Source organism: Thermobia domestica, chromosome 12 (assembly GCF_964235325.1).
Source record: "Thermobia domestica chromosome 12, izTheDome1.hap1.1, whole genome shotgun sequence".
In the NCBI taxonomy this organism is placed as follows: Eukaryota; Metazoa; Arthropoda; class Insecta; order Zygentoma; family Lepismatidae; genus Thermobia; species Thermobia domestica.
Genome location: NC_137465.1, coordinates 126,092,684 through 126,111,398, shown reverse-complemented (window position 1 = coordinate 126,111,398; position 18,715 = coordinate 126,092,684). Strand labels below are relative to the sequence as shown.

Here is an 18,715-nt window from a genome sequence, read left to right as displayed (position 1 = left end):
ATTTTTTACCAGCGAAGGGAGTATTCTCAAATTTCTCGTTTCTAGCTATGACTTGGGCATTCACAACTGAGTCACTTTTAGTCTTTTATATAATAGCATGGTTTACATAGAATGAGAGTAAAGATGCAAACATCAACGCGCTATAATCCTTTTTCATGTTTTTTGTGGTATGGAGGCTTTTAACTTAACTCTAGCTGATTGTCTTACGCATTGAAATGTCAAAATATCAGAGGCTTCATACATCGAAAGTTTGACACCCCATGTGTTATTAGTACTTCAGTACAGAGGCACACGCACGGGGTGGTCCACCGGGTCCGGACGCCCCACCCATCGCGACTTCTTAACTCGACAGATACACTTTCTTAAGAACACTATCGCTGCTCTAGAAGAGAAATATTTAATGTACTTTAAAAATTTGATCATAAACTACATCTGAACTCTTTCTTTTGTTATAAAAACAATTTAGTTTTATCATTTTGGGGAAAATATAGGTGGCAGTGCTTTAAAATTACTTATCGTTTTATCGAGTGTAGAATAATACCAGTTCAACAACACTATCTAGACATAGTGACTACTACTGGTGGACCCCCTGCCCCCGAAAATAATAATACAGGGTTCATACACTACCTGGAAAACTTTGAAGAACTTGGACATTTCATGGAAATCAATCATATCTAGTAAAAAACCTGGAAATATCAGCAAAGCTCATAGCGAGTCACTTTTTTTTTTATAACTAAAAGTTACTTTTTTTTAATTGGTCACTAAAAGTTACTTTTTTACAAATTTGTCACTAAAAGTTACTTTTTTACAAATTTGTCACTAAAAGTTACTTTTTGGGGAGGTAAAGTGACTTTTTCATATGATTTATGTTTTGTATTGGCAGTTTTCTAAGAAAAATATTATAAAAATAAATGGTAAAAGGCAGAAACTTGTTACTCATTACTCTTCTGAAAGCTTCATTACTTGCTGCCACATGTGAAACAGTCAGCTTTTATTCTTTCTAAAGCACAGTGGGTGGGTGGTGGATGCTTAAGCTCTCAAGGTGGAGTTGAGAACCCTTCTGTGTCGATTCTTTCTTCTATCATAATAGTCTTTTAGTTTTCTCTCGTAATAGTTAACGCTCCGCTCAACGTTGTGTGTGTGTGTTTGTGTGGTTCATTATGTTCGTCTTGTGTTTTGCTTCTTGTTTGTTCTTAAGAGTAGGTGATGAATGGCTTTGAGAATATTTCATGGCTTTGAGAACTCTCAATGCTAAGTTAAATATAATGTCTGGGATGCAGAAATTCGGAAATAGGCCAGAACTGGTTCTACTTCTCAGAAGCTTCTTACATCTGCTAAGTCTGCTTACCGTAACTACAAAGCATACTTAGAATAAGGAAGAAGCTCAAAAAGAAGTAAAGAAGAAAAGATGAAACAAAACAAGAAACAAAGAGAGAGGTGATGGAGAAATTGACATAGGAAAAAAGGGTCATGATGAAATTTTGGCCACTTTTTCCTGTGCTTTTAGTCACTTTATGGTCACTTTTCAACTATTTACAAGAGACCAGACCACTATGAGCCCTGTATCAGGGAAATTGAGTTCAATATTTTTGTATATTTTGAATGTGTTCTAGTATAGAACAAAGTTTTGAATATTTTAAATTTTATTTATTTTCTTGTGATTCAATATTTGCAATCGTTCATTGTAGAGAAGGGTGGCCATTGTTAAATATATAAATATATTATTATTAAAATTTATGTGTTCTCTTACTGTTAGTTTCTTCTACTATACCTGGAAATTGCAAAATTTCTGGAAAACCTGGAAAATTCAGGGAAACTGAGTTCAATATTTTTGTATGAACCGTATAATAAGTTTCTGAGTGCGCGCCTGCTTGAGTGTTATCTCCAGGCTAACAAACATTTGTTAGTACTTGTCAGGTAACCACGGTATTTAGAAATTTCCAGATATAGTATTCAATGAAGTCTTAAAATTGTTTTCATAAAAGTAACAGTAAAATACAAAAATCTGATATTTTCGGGTACTTCACAGTTAACAATAAGAAAGCTTGTAGGTAAATTATTAGCCTCCTTTCTTTCTTTCTTTATTTCTTGCGAGAGACTAAGTTCGATCCCCAGTGAGACTACATGATCCAGAGTCTACAGTTAAACGGAACTAACTTTGGATACATCCTTGACCTTTAAGACCTGAAAGGGACATTTAAGACTTAAGTTGCATTATGTTTGAAAGTCTATAATACAGCAGTGTTTTTCTGTGTAGTTTCGCGCAGCGGTTTAAATAGTTTCCGACCTAAATGGAAAGGGGCAGATAGATTAGTACAATCGGAGTATGTTGTAGTTATCTGTGTGTGTACTCTAGGTGTAATTTGAACATAGTGGTATAAATACTCTTTCTGTTGTTACAGGTTGAAAGAATGATAGCGCAACAAAATATGGAACTGTGGTGAATCCGTTGTCGCTACTGCATTGACTGTTGTTTGATTTCTGAATTGTAGTAGTGGAGCCAGTTTCATCGAGTCACCAAACGGCTAAAAAGCTCGAAGGAATCACGTTCAAAGTGAGCGAACATTGTGCATGAAGCAAGCATACGATGGTGTCTCTGATTGATGTCCAACTCCTTTGGGGTAGCTTTCCCAGTCCTAGTTCCTTTGAACAATGTGATGAATACATTCCAGAGATATCTCTATCTCTGCAATTCTCTTCAGATCAACTCATCCATCTAAGAGCATCACCTCACGCAAAGAATCAACGTTCTTGACGATTACTTAAGTGCTGGATCATCCTGAACGCGCCTCGTCTTCGATCATTTCTCCCTCTCCTTTAGTCAGAAACCTACTTCGTGATTATGCCATGTGGGCTGTGTTCACTCATGCTATCATATACAGTAATTTATCGTTAACGTCTTTGGTATTCGTGCCCTTAGAGAAAATATACTTGATCACTGACCTCTTCTCTTGTCGAGTGTTCTCCATATTTTACTGCGTCATCGCTCACTCAACCTTCAACTATAGAAAGAGTATTTGCACCACTGTGTTCAAATTGCAACTGAAGTACATACAATAATTACGTTATACATACTCCAATTTTACTTATCTATCTGCCCATCTTTCATATTAAGCCTGAAACTTAAACCCCTCTAGTAAAATTAAATGAAATAACCAATCTTCCGTCTATTATGTGCATAATAACTTCCGAAGGTCAGCTCTTAAGTTTTTTTAATAGATTTCCTTACTACGCATCGCCTCGAAAATGTGACATAGTATGAGCAAAAGTGTATATGATGAATCAGCTTGAAATATGTTCATCGATGTGATAACTTGTGTATTTATCATATTACTTTCGTTCTTTTACAGATTATTCCTAATTTTTATCCAGCTGTTGCAGACAAAGTAAGAAATGGAATATTTTCGTCACTTCGCCAAATTCTAGAGAAGAGGGTGTTGCCAACTTTGTGTCCTTTGTTTGACAACCCTAAGTTAGACAGAGAACTAAGAATAATGGTGAAAGAAACATTTAAAGAGTTTTGCTCTCCACCTTTAACAGAAGGTGAGTTACATAACTTATAAATTGAGTAAAATTTCATACTCATATTAACTGATATTTGGTAGAAGAGAGTGGAAAGTGGAAGTATAACATTTGTGTAAGAATGTCACTGACACGAACACTCTTGGCTTGTAACACGTAATAAAAAATTTCCCTTACATGTTTTGAAGGCGGCCTTAACCTCGTGTGTTTCCACAATAATTGTGATAAACTCTAATGTTAATACAACCTTATTTATTTTTAAACTGAACTAACAGGTATAATTGTCTACTTCTTTTCAGTTGGCAATGTGGTGTAATGCAATTTCTTGACTTCCTTTTCTTCTTTAACGTATCTTCTAACCATGTCCCTATACTCTTCGATGATATTCTTTGCTCTGGGATAAAATATAAGCCAATTTTTGTTAACCTATTGTGTTTGCATATGTGTTTTTATAATTAGCATTAGAAGCATATAAAGTATGACCGTTTTGACAATTCAAATGACTTTTGCTTATTAAGTTACAACTAGCTTATTTACTTAAGTAGCCCTATGAGGTATAAGAATGAATGTGTCAAGTGTGATATCTTTACTTCCATAGCGGTAATTAAAAAGTCACTTTTACACTTTTAATGCTTCGTAGCGAAAATCTTCAACATACTTAGATAATATTATTACATTTACATAACCAGGGAAGACTGAGGAATTTCCCGCCCCGCCTCCATTAGTCACACCAACCATTAAGGACGCACCACCGGAGATAACTATATTGGATGGCCAGGCGAATCATTCCACTCCGAATAATCATTTAGGAGAGTCTGAGCCAGCGTTCAGCGACGATGAAGAGGAAGATGACATTCCTTTAGGTGATTTTCATTAAAATACTTTTGAAACCAGTATTAGGAGATTCGAATTTTCTTCTTGTTCAATTTGTTCTATACAATCATTTTCCTTTGTAAGGTTTTCTTTCCTTGTTTTCCCTCCATTCCCTCATCTACCGTGGATATCCTATAACCTCACTTCTCCTTATCTTAAATATCTGTATTTACTACCTTATCCTTTTCCTTACATGTTTTTAGTGGTAGGATTATGCATCAGTTGAAACGTTGAATTCATGATGTATTTTATTTTATTTTTATGTGTTTATTTGTTTATTGAAGAAACCTGGAAAATTACTGTGTTAATTACTGGCTGCAAATTAAGTAGTGTCCTACTTCGGATTGCTTTACAGGATTAGAATTTGTGAAATTTTGATTTGTCTCGAAAACTACTTACGATTTCAGTTGAACCAGACAACTTATTTGCTAACAAAAATTCCTAAATTTTCAGGTACAAGTTAAAAGATGTTCTTGAAGTTTTATTATAGATACTTTTCAGTTGAACCTTTTTACAATTCAAAATATTGGCAGTATGACAATATGGCAATATCAGGCCCTTAATGATTTTTAAGAACCATACTCCACCTATGAAAAAAAAATCTTAGTTTAACGTGTTTTTTAAGCTAAAAGAAACTGATGATTAACGAAAGTGAATGATTGAGCTCTTCCACTGGGAATCGAACACGAGACCATGTGTACCAAAGGCACATGCGCTAGCCACTAGACTACTTAGCGGGGAGGGTATATTCTACTTATTATGCGTATTTTTTTTTTTTTCATGCCTAACGGTATGTTAATGATATTGAAATAGTACAGTTTGAAAGCGCTCCCTTGTGCCTATATGGTTAGTCAAAGGCGCGGGAGACCTGGGTTCGATTCCATGTGGGAGATTAGGGTTTAAGCTGTAGGTCACGTGTCATATAACCTCACTGCTGAAAGGCACACCAAACTCAAATCAAATCAAAATTGCAGTTTTAATAAATAGTGTATAGGATTGTTTAGAATTATGTAACAAGAACAGATTTAATAGTTTTAAAAGTTCAAAGAGTTGTACACATAAATTGCAATTTGTACAGCCGCATGATACACGAAATGCGAGTTGTTTCTGTCAAGATATAATTTTTCGTATCATTGTTCCCAATATTTATAATAGTTCTCGATATAATTATATATATTGATGTTCATACTGTTTATGAATTGCAAAAATTAATGGCTAACGAAATTTTTGTTTCGTTCTGTAGAAAGACTGAAGGGTAAATTACCATTACCTGATCTTAAACGAGAAAATGGGGAAGTTGATCAGTTGCTGGATCAGCTTGATGGTGATATTCGGACTGCAGTAGAATCCTTGTACACAGAAAAGGACAATGAATCAAAGTAAGTACAGATACAAAATACTGGTAGCTGAACAGGATAGTAGTGTTTTTGTTAATGACTTGTCATGGGATTGCAAGTGAGAGCTGTAACCCTTCCATTTTCCAATATGAATGTTTACTTTCTAATGGATTTAGTTCATCTACATATTTTAGAAAGTGAACATACGATAAATTAAAAATAAATAAATAAAATAAAATAAAATACTCAACGCAAAACCACAAAGTGTTGTGTTCGAAACTTTCTATATTCTCATAAAAGAGTCAAATTTAAATTTGAATCAGAAACACATAAGAAACATTGGCACAATGTTATGGTATAAAAAGATATAAACCATAGCAACCAGGATCGCGTGTTGTACACTTATCATCATCTGCCGTTCGACGGCTATTTCGCTTGAGAATGCACACTGGCTAAGTATGCTTACTACTAAAAAGAATAGTGTCTGACACATATACGGCATTATTGTGGAACAGTTTGAAGCGGGACTTATCCTAAAACATGATCATCTGCCACTCTGCACATCAGTGTTGTTGTTCACGAGCTCATTATAGCCTGAAATATTTGCGGTTCCAGACTAATAAAAAGCGATGCAGTCTAGCTTTCTGCAGACACTGCCAATTTAGACATTTTGACATCCATTACCATGCGCTAGCGTCGAATTAACACTGTGAACGATGCTGTACAGTCCATCATGGCCACACAGATAAGATGTCCATTACCCTTGGTGTGGTCACTTGCACGTTCCTATTGCACGATTGTCGCTGTGCCTTATTGCTCTTCTGTCTTTTGCATTCCTGTATCACTGTCGCAGCGGCACGTTTTGTGGTGCGAGTAGTCGCCTTTCCGTAGACCGAGCATGTTAACGCTGTTCGAACTCATTCGTCTATTTATTTCGTATGTTTTGAAATCGACGAGATATAGTGACCCTTGTTGATGCTCCGTTACCTGAGTACTGCAAAAACTGTCCTCGCGGTACTCTCTTGCGTAGTGAGGGTACTGCTTGTCATACGCGTGGGCTATCTCGCTTAAATTATTTATAATAATAGTTCGTAGCCTGCCATACAGATTCTTTGAGTTCGAGTCTTCTTGGTGTTGCAGTTTCCATAAATAAATGTATTTATAAACTGCAGTTGATATAATATTTATCGGCCGTCGAGATTTTCTCGTATATGACTTGTTCGGACAACATGATTTTCTGCTTGACGGGAAGAAGCTTAAGATGTGGAAACAGCAAAACCCTTACAAAATATGAAAGTATTTTATTAATAATTAATACAACAGTTGCTCCCCACTGAAAGATGACATCGTTTTTAACTTTCAAATTATCGATCGAGCAAGGTGAAAAACCTCACCTTATATTTTTGGTGCAGATTCGGAGAGCTGAATGACACATTCATATAAGTTTCAGAGCACTTATAAAATTATAGAAGAGATAGAGGAAATAAATCTGTTTTTCTTTTTACCTTATTTGCTGTAAGTACTAATTAAATGAAAATTCTCAAGAATGAAAACGCTTATTCCAAAAATTATTAAGAATGCTATCGAACCTGTGTTGTCGGGTTACTCTGCCGTAGCGTATTGGTTGGCGCACCAGGACGGTGAGCCAGTATTCTGTCCTCAGTTAACTGGCAGGCTCGGAATTTTCATTGCTGTAAAAATAGTTTCAGTACTAAAAACTGTATATCTGGAAGAGGTTGATTTCGCCTCAATGTTTTTAAGGATTTAGCGAGTGCGCACGGGATTTGTGATACGATGTCTGTCTCGACAGTATCGAGCCAGTGTTAATATGAAAACGATTTGTATGTCCATGATGTCACACGTCAGCCAACGAGAATGTAATGTGCATTCATGAATGAAGATACAGGGTGTCTATCGGTTACGAAAGTCACGAAATCAGAAAACGGTCATGAAAGTCACGAAAACGTCACGAAATTTAGCTTTTGGGTCACGATTTTTTTAAGTGTGCAAATGTAAGTGCAGATTGGAAAATTTTGTTCTACAAAACATCAAAATTCAACACCAAAAATGTCTATGGTCGGCTTTAGACGCTACCAAATCGCAAGCAAAGTACGTTTGTATCGCATGGATCAAAATTCCGCCTAATTCGCACCCAAATTCGCTCTTGAAAATGTTGGGAAATTTTATGATTTGGTAAAGAAAAGGTCACGAAAAAGTCGCGAAATTTCATTGTGGAATTTTAGTAGACACCCTGAGATAGCTTCACTGGCTGCTTCAGTTGGGAGTTAGATGTCGTTGAGTGACATACGTAGTGTGTGATGATCGTATTGAAAATGACCGAGCGACAAGAGCTTCGAATCTGCATCAAAATTTTGTGCTAAATTGGAACATTCGTTCACAGACACTGTTCCCGGTGATTAAGAAAGCTTTCTGGAACAATGCACTGAGTACACCACAAGGAGACACAATACAAACAATTCAAGAATAACCGGGGATCTATTAAAAGTGAACCACTTTCTGTAAGACCAACAACGAGCAGAACACGGGAATTTATTGAAATGAAATTTCTGGTTTCACATCCTACTATTATGCCCTTCAGGCTAAAGAACACGGATGATTAATGAAAGTGAAAGATTACCAAATAATTTGTGAAATGAAAATATGGGAGTAAACGGGAGAACCATGATCACGATGTGTGGAAGAACCCATGACCAGAAAATATGGAATGTATACGAGCTACAAACAACGGAGATCGTCAACTGAGAATTAGATGAGCTGGAGATTCCAAAAATAATATTAATGAAATTTTATCGTAAGACCTTTGGATGAATCTTGTGGCAGAATTTCTTTCGCGGCCACTTTTAACCAGAAGGAACACCGTATTCAGGGTGTCTGTCGGTCACAAAAGTCATGAAAAAGTCATGAAATCAGAAAACGATCATGAAAGTCAAGAAAAAAGTCTCAAAGTTTAGCTTTTGGGTCACGAATTTTTTTTTTAAACAAACATAAGTATAGACTGGAAAATTTTGTTCTATAAAGTGTCAAAATTCACAACCAAAAATGCCTGTAGTCAGCTTTAGACGCTACCTCATCAAAAGCAAAGGACGCTTTTATCGCATGCATGAAAATTCGGCCCAGTTCGCACCCGAATTCGCTCTTGAAAATGGTAACTAAATTTTATGGTTTAGGAAAGAAAAGGTCACGAAATTTCATTTTGGAATTTTAGTAGACAACCTGGTATTGTTTGCTAATGACGTCCTTCAGATTGCTACTAATGAATCAGATTTCTTCAGAAGGGTAACTGAAGATGAAACGTTTGTCTACGACTATGATCGGAAATAAAGACTCAGTTGTTCCAATGGAAGTCTCTTGGTTCACAACCTCCGAAGAAGGTGCAGAAAAGTTTCAGTACTGTTTTTTCAGTTCTGTTTTATTTTGTTTGGGAAAGCGTTGTCTTACGAGTGAGTATGTTCCTCCATGCCAGACAACTGTGGACCTGGTTGCAATAGTAATGTAACCATTATCTACATCTGTTAGATCCACAACATAAATAAAAATTTAATTGCTAAGTAAATCACAACTTCCAGTATAAATCTACAGTGCAGCATAAAATTTGAGTGTTTCATTGTACTAGCTGCCAAAAATAACCTATGTAAAACAGTTTTCAGAAAAGAATGGGAAAATTTAAGTTTGTGTTTGTAATTGTTGGTTAGACCGCTATTGCATCCAAGTCCACAATTACTAAGGACCTCAGTGTTCCTTGCCGGTTGCGAGATGCAATATGACGAGAACGGTCGTAGATTTTTGGGGAGCATACGATAGGCACCTTTACGGCAACATGCCCACCCATTCATAAGATCTCTTGCAGTTCTTGGTGAGACATCAAATCTCATAGGTGACTTAGCCATCCTACAGCCCAGATTTGTCACCCTGCGACTTCAGGCTGTTCGCATATTTAAATCACCTGTAAAAGAGAAGAGATTCAGACCAATACAACGAGGGAGTTATTCACGATAAAGTGGAAACTACACTGGAAGAACTTTGTAGATCCCAAGGTATTGACTTCGACGGGGATTGATGTGGCATTGTCTACGTATAAAGTTTCGTGTATCTTCTACCTTTTTACTAAATATCATGCAAACAGAACTCAGTTTCAACTCATTTTCAGTTATCCAGAGGCAACCGGAGGAAAGAATGACACAGAAAGAGAATATACTGTATATGATGATGATTAAAGTGAAGATGAGATAGATGTTGAAGTAGAGACAGTGTGTGTGACAAACTCATCTGAAGTTTCCGAATTGGTGTAAAATTTAAGATAATTTATTGGTTATCAACCAAATGTTACTAATGACATGTTTCACAGAATAAGTAAAATTAAAGATTTTATTGATCGTGTTGAAACAAACGAAGATCACGAACTTCTGTAAGTGAAAACAGATAATCGAGGTTGTTATTCATGCATGTGGTACTGAAATATGCTTTCCATGGTACAAGTGACTTAATTTTTGTGCATGTAAATGTAGTTTGTTTGTTTGCGATATTATGTTATGCAAATTATATGCTGTCTTAAAAGTAAAATCTGTTTTATATTATTTTTTCACCTGGAGTAGTTTTGTTCCCTTGATTTTTTAGGTTTTTAAAATTGCGATTTTGGATAATTCAAATTTTTTTCTGTCCCTTAGAACTTCGAATTAGAGAGAGTCCGTTGTACATTTTTCTTTTCTTTCTTCACTAATACTGCCCATTATTTTCGGAAAAACCTCTTAGAATTGTCATGAAAATGATATTGTATAGTATTGGGCATCGCGTAGCCGTAAATATTGCTAATGTTAACCTCCTATTTAAAAGAAATTTACTTTTTATTTATTTGGTAAACAACATTATATTCAAATAGTAAAACTTTGTATTTTAAAAATTGATATTGTGATTACAAGGAAAAATAGGATACTTTAGTCCACAGTTATTTGTAGTTTCCATTACACTACACTTGTATGAATTTCACCAGAACCTTTTCTAACGATATGTCGTTCATCATCAGATTATGAGAAGGTTCGAAAATCATCTAAGAAATCAGAATGACTAAATAATTCACTTGGTGAATAAACGTAATAGAAACTTGGAAATACGCACATAATTTCTCTCTTCAGTTTTAAGAAGCTTTAGTACTTATTACAGAATGTGAAGGGTTGATTTGGAAAAGAGCTTGTGTAACATTTTCTTCAAAATTCGTTTTATTGGGTAAATGACTATATTTGAGATGAGCTCATGTTCATCAAAACTTATCGAAGTATAAGACATAATGAGAACAACCTATATCTGTAATAAAAATAAAAAAGTAACAAAGTAAGGAAATAATATCTTAAAAGGTAAGAAAAAAAACCTTAAAAAGAAGCCTCTCGTGGGCGACATAACACTGTCCTGCCCTCCTTTGCTTTAAGTCGTAGTTTCCATAGTTCCTTTGATGTCTGAATGTGTTCAAATCATGTGACATTTTCAAAAGAAATTTAATATAGACATATATTTTGTTTCAGATGTGAAGCAATGGAGCAGTTAGTACAGCTTGTTATTCAAGATTGTGTTGATGGCGATGCTGCCGCAGCGTTAGGTCTTTGTCTTTGTACAATTCTAAAAGAGCAACTAGAAGACAAGGTGTTCCCATCTGAAGTGAATGACGAGTAAGTTCACTAAGTGTATCATAAAACTCGTTAAAGAAGTGTTTCTGATCACTTAACTGTCGGGGCATTGAATATGTTTTCTCACATGGTAAACGGATATTGTAGTCCGACTGCCTTGTGTCTACAGATAAAGAATAAGAAGCCTCATTAAAAAATATATTTCAATTTGGCTTACTTTAAAAAAAAAAAAAAAAAAAATCAAGGGCATATGAAACAGAGTAACATAGTAAGAGAACAAAATCTGTAAAAGATAAGACGAAAATCTAAAAAGAGAAGTCTCTCATAGGTGACATAAGGTTGATAGGAAACACTGTCCTGCTCTGCTTCGCTTTAAGTCGCCATGTGGTTCCTTAAGGCATTCACAATACATATTCAATCTATTGCTCCAATCGAGTGGTCAGAGCCAAGAATTAAACTGACAAACATAAGATGTGCCAGTCGCGGATTGAGTCTTACTGAAGGCATGCCATCTGTCACGAAACCGAATATTTCTCATTGTCATACATTTGACATGAAATGGAATTTGTAGTTTTATGTCCCATGGTTATAACTTTTAGGCTAAAGAGACAAATTATTAATGAAAATGTATATTTATGAAAGAATTGGTGCAATGAGAAATAGGAAATAGAAATTGGTGCAATGGAAAATGTATAGAGAATGCAAGTGCGGGGGGTTTGTAGTTCGTAGGAGGAAACGCGAGAATCGCGTACAAACCCACATACACTATGTCGTCTTCCACACTCACGTGACTGGATCGAACTACAAATACCCCGCACCAAAGACGAACGCTCTACTACTGAGCCTTGTGCCTCCTGAGTCACATTTTTAATAAGGATAAAAATATAAAATGAAAGTGCACGTTTGCTTTATAGATATTTTTCATTCACTTTTATTTCTTTTAACATCATTATTTTATTATGTATTTTGCAGGTCTATTGAGGACAGTATAGGTCGCCCGTTGTTCGTTATGTTTAGGATATTGACGCAAATAGCGGAAGAAGATACTAGTAGACAACCAATATTGTCTGTGATGTCGGAAATGTATAACCGAGAACCTCGTGTAGGGTACCTTCTATTATACTTTCTCAAAGCATGGTAAGTAGATAGCCAACTTCTCTGTCTGTCCATTGTTAAAATAGAATGCACCTTTAGTTTAAGGTTTGAGGTTATGCTCTATAAACTAAAGGGGTATAAAGATAGCGACATGTCTGTAACTTTGACTAACTCCACTCCAGAATTTTTGTTCAAAGTATTAGTGTTTTATAAATTGCCGGCTGCAAATGGTGATATAAATATGTTAAATGTTTTATTAATATACAAGACATTATCACACTGTGTTGTGGCACTACAAAGTTGGTATAAGTGAATAAATAACAACAGAACGAGAGTAACAGAAAAGTTTGACAACTTTTATATTTTATTATAACAGTCCCGTACTAATTGAATTATGGAATTTTATATCATTTACTTATTTTTATCCATACTGGTTAACTTAATTACTTCATTATTTGTTCTTAATTTATTTTCACTTGTACCTTAAGCTAGGAAAAAATCGAAGCAAATAAATTCATTAACTCAATCAATTAAAACGTCATACTTGATCGATGCAGGTCAGTATACCTATTTTGGGCCTATATATATATATATATATATATATATATATATATATATAAATTCAGTGAGCATCAGATGATGGTAGCAAATAACCCTTTTTTTCAGATTTAAAACAACAATAATAATGTTTAACACCTCACGGTTTAATCCTTCAGGCTAAAGGAGGCGGATGATTGATGAAAGTGAACGATTTTGAAATTAAGTTTTTTGTGCTCTTCAACCGGGAATCGAATCCAGAATCATGTGCACTAAAGGCTCACTTACTAGCTACTAGACAAGCGGAAAGGGATTCCAGATTTTAACGATGAACGTAATGGAAAGTGGAAATTACATTTAGAACCACATTTCAGAAAGAAGCTTTTGTATCTATTAATAATTAACCTAAAAAATATAATTTGTATTGTAAAGGTCAAGTATATATTACCAACTGTGCATTGCAGAGGGACTATAATGACGCATATAATGACGCATCCTTCAGATAGGTGGATGAGAATAAATGAAAAAAACAAACTCCGAGAAAACCCACAGACACATTGTTGTCCAACAAGCTCACATGGAATAGGCTCGAATCAAGCACCTTTAACATAAAAGAGGAACTCTACGACTGAGCCACTGTGCTCCTAGTCTTCTTATTGGTTTAACGATAAGAAGTTACGGAATCTATAGTTCAAGCTAAAACGAATATTTGAAATTGTAGAGTTAAATTATCAGCCTTAAACTTAATTTTAGAACAAATAATGATGTAAAAGTTGTCCAACTTCCGACTAAATGTATCAAAAGTAATACAATACCAGTTCTGTAAACAATCCTTATTGTTTTATTTTATTTTATTTTATTTATTTATTTATTTATTTATTTTCAGTAAATTAAGCAACGGAAAAGCTTCGGTGTACAAAGATTTTTGTCAATCTCTGGAAAAGGATTTAGAAAGCTGTTTATTTAATGACTTGAAGGTGAGTGATATACCTCGATTTTTAAATTAATTAATTCGTATTAGTAAAATACTAGTAACAAGTTAGTATTCAGCTACTTATATAATTCACACGATTGTTGAAAGTGATGTAAGGTGGCATCAAATAAGTAGAGATGAAATCAAAATTGATGTAAAGAAAGAAAAACAGACGTACGATAAAAGAAAGATTAGTACAGATACGTTACAGACTAAATGGAATATTACTTTCGTGAAGTACGAAATGGTAGCAAACTAAATATACAATACATTAAATCCGTAAGTGAATCAAAATAATTTGAAAGAAATAAAGAGCTCTGGCTTTGGAATCTTGTAGATCTATACAGTGCATAATGCAAAAAATAAAACCAAAATAAACTCATAAATAAAAGAAGAAAAAAGAAAGTTGCTAATGTATGTCGTCCTTATACTCTGTGCAATATAGTTTAGACATGTTTGGATAATTCATATATATCTATATAGACCGAGTAAAATATTTGAAAACTTTTGTTAATTTGTTTTCCTGTTATAAGTAAAAATTGACAGTTAATTATAAAACTTAATGCTTCATTTGAGATGTTCTTGGTACTAAGGGCGAACTCAGCATCGAGCAGCGATGGGAAATAAGATTTTATAGTTAAGAAGGTTTTTATAAGATTCTCCAGGGAAATTTTCGAATTTTTTCCTACCCTCAAAAGTAAGGTTAGTTAAGGTGCGATTAAACAGTCATTTGTGAAATACAAACAAAATTATAAGGCGTGTCTGAAAAACTTCGACTGAAGAAAACACCCTAAAATACCTGTTGTCGTGTTTTTATATATATATATATATATATATATATATATATATATATATATATATATGAGAAATGATGTATGCAGTATATTTGTACTATTGCCCGAGTTCGTTTTAAGATCGTCGAAAGAAATAATCTCCATCTTTCCTGGATTTCTCCAGGACAAATGAGTTACATCATATTGTCAAACTACTAATGAAATATTATTTATGAAGTGTGGATAAAATTGCTTGACTCGTGTTTTGAGAAAATCGTCCAGGAGGAACTCATCCTCAAGAGTAAACTATTCCTTGGTTTTCCTACTGTAAGGGTAGAAAGGAAATTCGAAACCTCCCCTGGTGAATCTTATGAAAAGGCTTAAGTTGAAAAAATCTTATCTCCTATCGTTGCTCAGAACGCCTCATCGATCGATCCTATTGTTATACACAGGACGATTTTAAGCCGATTGGACTGATTGCTCTCAATCTGACTCCGCGCTAGTGCCGTCTCTTCTATTTTCCAGTGCCGTTTTAACAACATATTAGGCCCCAGAGCAAACAAATGTGTTGCGGTCCCTATGACTAAATTTGTCCTTCTAAATTTGACTAAATTTGTCCGTGTCCTAATACATGCCATTCTGCTCGCGGGGCCGCCGGCCAAGTGGCTATGATACCGTTAAGATAGCTCTGCTACTCTCGGTTGTCAAGTACACACAACATATTGCAATACAGGTACATCCATGGACTCCACAACGAAGAATACGTCCTCTCCCTAACAAGTAAATAAATATTAACAAAAAAATGGCTACTTACCAATGAATCCTCCCTTGAAAAATTTAAAGGTTTTGACGTTTCGAAACTCTCAGCTGGTTCGTTCCTCAGTGGCAAGATAAAAAGGATTAGTACGGAAAGGAGAAAAAAGGAGTAAAACAGGAACACATACCACTATATAAAAGTAATGTACAAAAAAGATCCTGTGATGAATAGAGCAAAATGTAAAAAGAATTAACTGAATGAAAAAGAACGTGGTGTCTGTTAGGCCACTATTGCCAGATCCAAAGTATGCATCAAAGGTAGGTACCCAAGTTCGATCAGTGTTGCCAGTATCAAGGTCAATGCAGGTTTGTATTTGTTGTAAAAAAAAAAAAAATTCTTGACGTAAAACAACAAATATCATCATTTGTAAATGCCAATACCATTTTACTTGCCTCCATAGACGTTGTTGATATCTGTCCGCCCATACCACTGGAACTTACTATCAATGGTACTCGATCCTGGTTATTACAAAATGACGCTTCTACCTATGAAACTAATTTTTTATTACAATTACTTGAGGTTTGTTTAACAACTAATATATTCCAGTTTGAAGATCATTACTTTTCTCAGAATGATGGCTTAGCCATGGGTAACACATTATCCCCAATATTGTCAAATATCGTTTTAAATCAGATTGAAACGTCTGTTTTACGGCAGGACACATTTAAATACGTTAGATATTACCGTTATGCTGATGATATTCTACTACTTGTTCGTGACGAAAATACACTTACACAAATATTTGGACAATTCAACAATCAGCATTCTAGGCTGAAATTCACCCTTGAACGTAAATCTGATAACGGTCTTCTATTTCTAGACCTATTGATTACCCGATCACATAATAAATTTATTACAAAGATATACCGTAAACCCAATGCAAGCACTACTTACATACATCAACAGTCAGCTCATCCGCCAATGTACAAGACCAATATTTGGAAGAACTTCTTTCGTAGAGCATTATTAATTTGTGACCATCAAAAAGATCTCAACGAAGAAATACAGTTTTTATACAAAATAGGACAAGAAAACGGTTATAAGCTGTGTATTTTACAAAAATGGTTTAATCAAACACGTAGATCGCTGCAATCCCCAAAACGGTAACTTCCAAAGAAGCAAAAACTTCGATTGGAATTCCTTATTTTCCACAACGTTCAACAAAAATTCAACATATTCTTGCTAAGCATAACATCTCCTTCAAGTATTCCCTCCCAAAAGTTTACAAAAACATTTCACTGTATTTAAAAGCTATTTTGTCGATCCATTAAATAAGACAGGTATTTACCGCGTCCATTGCGAATGTGATTCCTCATACATTGGCCAAACTAAACGTAATATTAACACGCGTGTGAAACAACATGTTAGACAATCAAAAAAAAGTCACATGAAGAAGGCATGTCAGGTTTAGCGCTTCATCCAAAACAACATTCACATAATATAAAACAGGTTAAGATAATAGGTTCAGCAAATTAAAAAAAAAAAAAAAAAAAAAAAAAAAGGAAATTAAAGAATAGTTCTTTATTCATACAAACCTGCATTGAATCTTGATACTGGCAACATTGATCGAACTTGGGTACCTACCTTTATGCATACTTTGGATCTGGCAATAGTGGCCTAACAGACACCATGTTCTTTTTCATTCAGTTCATTCTTTTCTCATTTTGCTCTATTCATCTCAGGATCTTTTTAGTACGTTACTTTTATATAGTGGTATGTATTCCTGGGTTTACTCCTTTTTTCTCCTGTTCAATCCCAGCCCCCGCCAAGTGAACTTTGTGGTGGACAAACACCGTGTGCGTGGGTTTTCTCGGGGTTCTCCCGTTTCCTTCCACTTTCTTCATTCCACCATTTCATTCATTACTCATCATCACCGTCTCCTTTAGCCTAACTGGCATAATCGTGGGACGTAAAACTCAAAGATTTCATTTCATTTTTCTTTTTTTCTCCTTTCCGTATTAATCCTTTTTACCTTGCCACTGAAAAAGGAACCAGCTGAGAGTTCCGAAACGTCAATACCTTTAAAATTTTCAAGGGAGGATTCATTGGTAACTAGCCAATTTTGAATATCCCCCCATGCGCCCATGTAATTATAAGTAAATGAATAGTTTGTATAAGTTTCCGGGCATAAGCAAATAGTTTCTAAATGTAATGCTGTTTTTGTACGTTCACAACTTTTGTTGTAAAAATAAGTATTACGTCCAGGGAGTCTTCTGCACACCCCAAATTTTCTTACACATACCCCTATGCGTAAAAATATTGTTTTCTGTGAGTTCGTGTAAAAAAGTAAATCATTATTATGGGTGCACACACTGTTTTATTTTGAACACCTCATTAAATAAAAGTTCCTGGCGTTCTTACTGATTATTTCATGTGACACTACTGTGAATACCGAAATGGTATCAAATAAATCAGCCTTAGTGCAACTTTTTTTTTTTTCATATCCTTTCTCTTATTATAGCTATATTCAAAATACAAAACCAGAGGACAAACTTTGTCCTCTCCTGCGAAAAATCCCGTTTTTTAAATCAAGCCAGGAAAACTGAATGTGTACTAGTGCGTACTGAATAGGTGGCTGCTTATGAAGGTTTGTCTTCTAACTCGAATAAATGTCATCCATCTTCATCAGTTCCTTAAGGTTTGTGATCGTCTCATCACCATTTCATTTTGTCTGCAGTCGATAACAATTTCAAGTTGATTGTACCTTTCATAAGTAGCTGCCTACGATGTTTTCAATAGCGTACATTATGTTTTCCTGATTTGAATTCTTTTCAAAAAGATACAGCTCTTAAGAAATCTTCGAACCAACGAATTCATATCAGTGAGCATTTCATTGTCTTACAAATATAAACTTATGGAAACATAGACTTCACCATTGTATTTCTCGTAAAATTCTAGCCTAGTTTGATACGTTACATGGCCCCTTTCCTATTAGAAAGGCGAGCGAGATACAAGATGGACGATTTCAAGATGGCAGCCATGATAAGCATACCCTCAAATAGATGTCTACTTCCTCCCGGTGTCGGTTATTTTTTGAAAAGTATCCTTTACTTGTTTTACAAATAAAATGAAATTTTCAAACTTGGAACACATTGTCATGGCCTATTCTGATCAATCAGGGTTTTGGCCACTGCGGCCGTCTTTATGAACGG

General features: G+C 35.0%; 1 protein-coding gene across 2 annotated transcripts in view; it reads left to right on the top strand.

Annotated features, from left to right (window-relative positions):
- The window catches only part of IntS3 (integrator complex subunit 3), an 82,413-nt gene that overhangs the window by 37,977 nt on the left and 25,721 nt on the right, over positions 1 to 18,715 (top strand). For both annotated transcript variants that reach the window (XM_081734068.1, XM_081734069.1), the window contains exons 8-13: positions 3,351 to 3,543; positions 4,212 to 4,385; positions 5,639 to 5,774; positions 11,267 to 11,410; positions 12,341 to 12,505; positions 13,887 to 13,977. In XM_081734068.1, the coding sequence (XP_081590194.1) occupies positions 3,351 to 3,543; positions 4,212 to 4,385; positions 5,639 to 5,774; positions 11,267 to 11,410; positions 12,341 to 12,505; positions 13,887 to 13,977 (903 nt within the window). The remainder of the gene's footprint in view (positions 1 to 3,350; positions 3,544 to 4,211; positions 4,386 to 5,638; positions 5,775 to 11,266; positions 11,411 to 12,340; positions 12,506 to 13,886; positions 13,978 to 18,715) is intronic.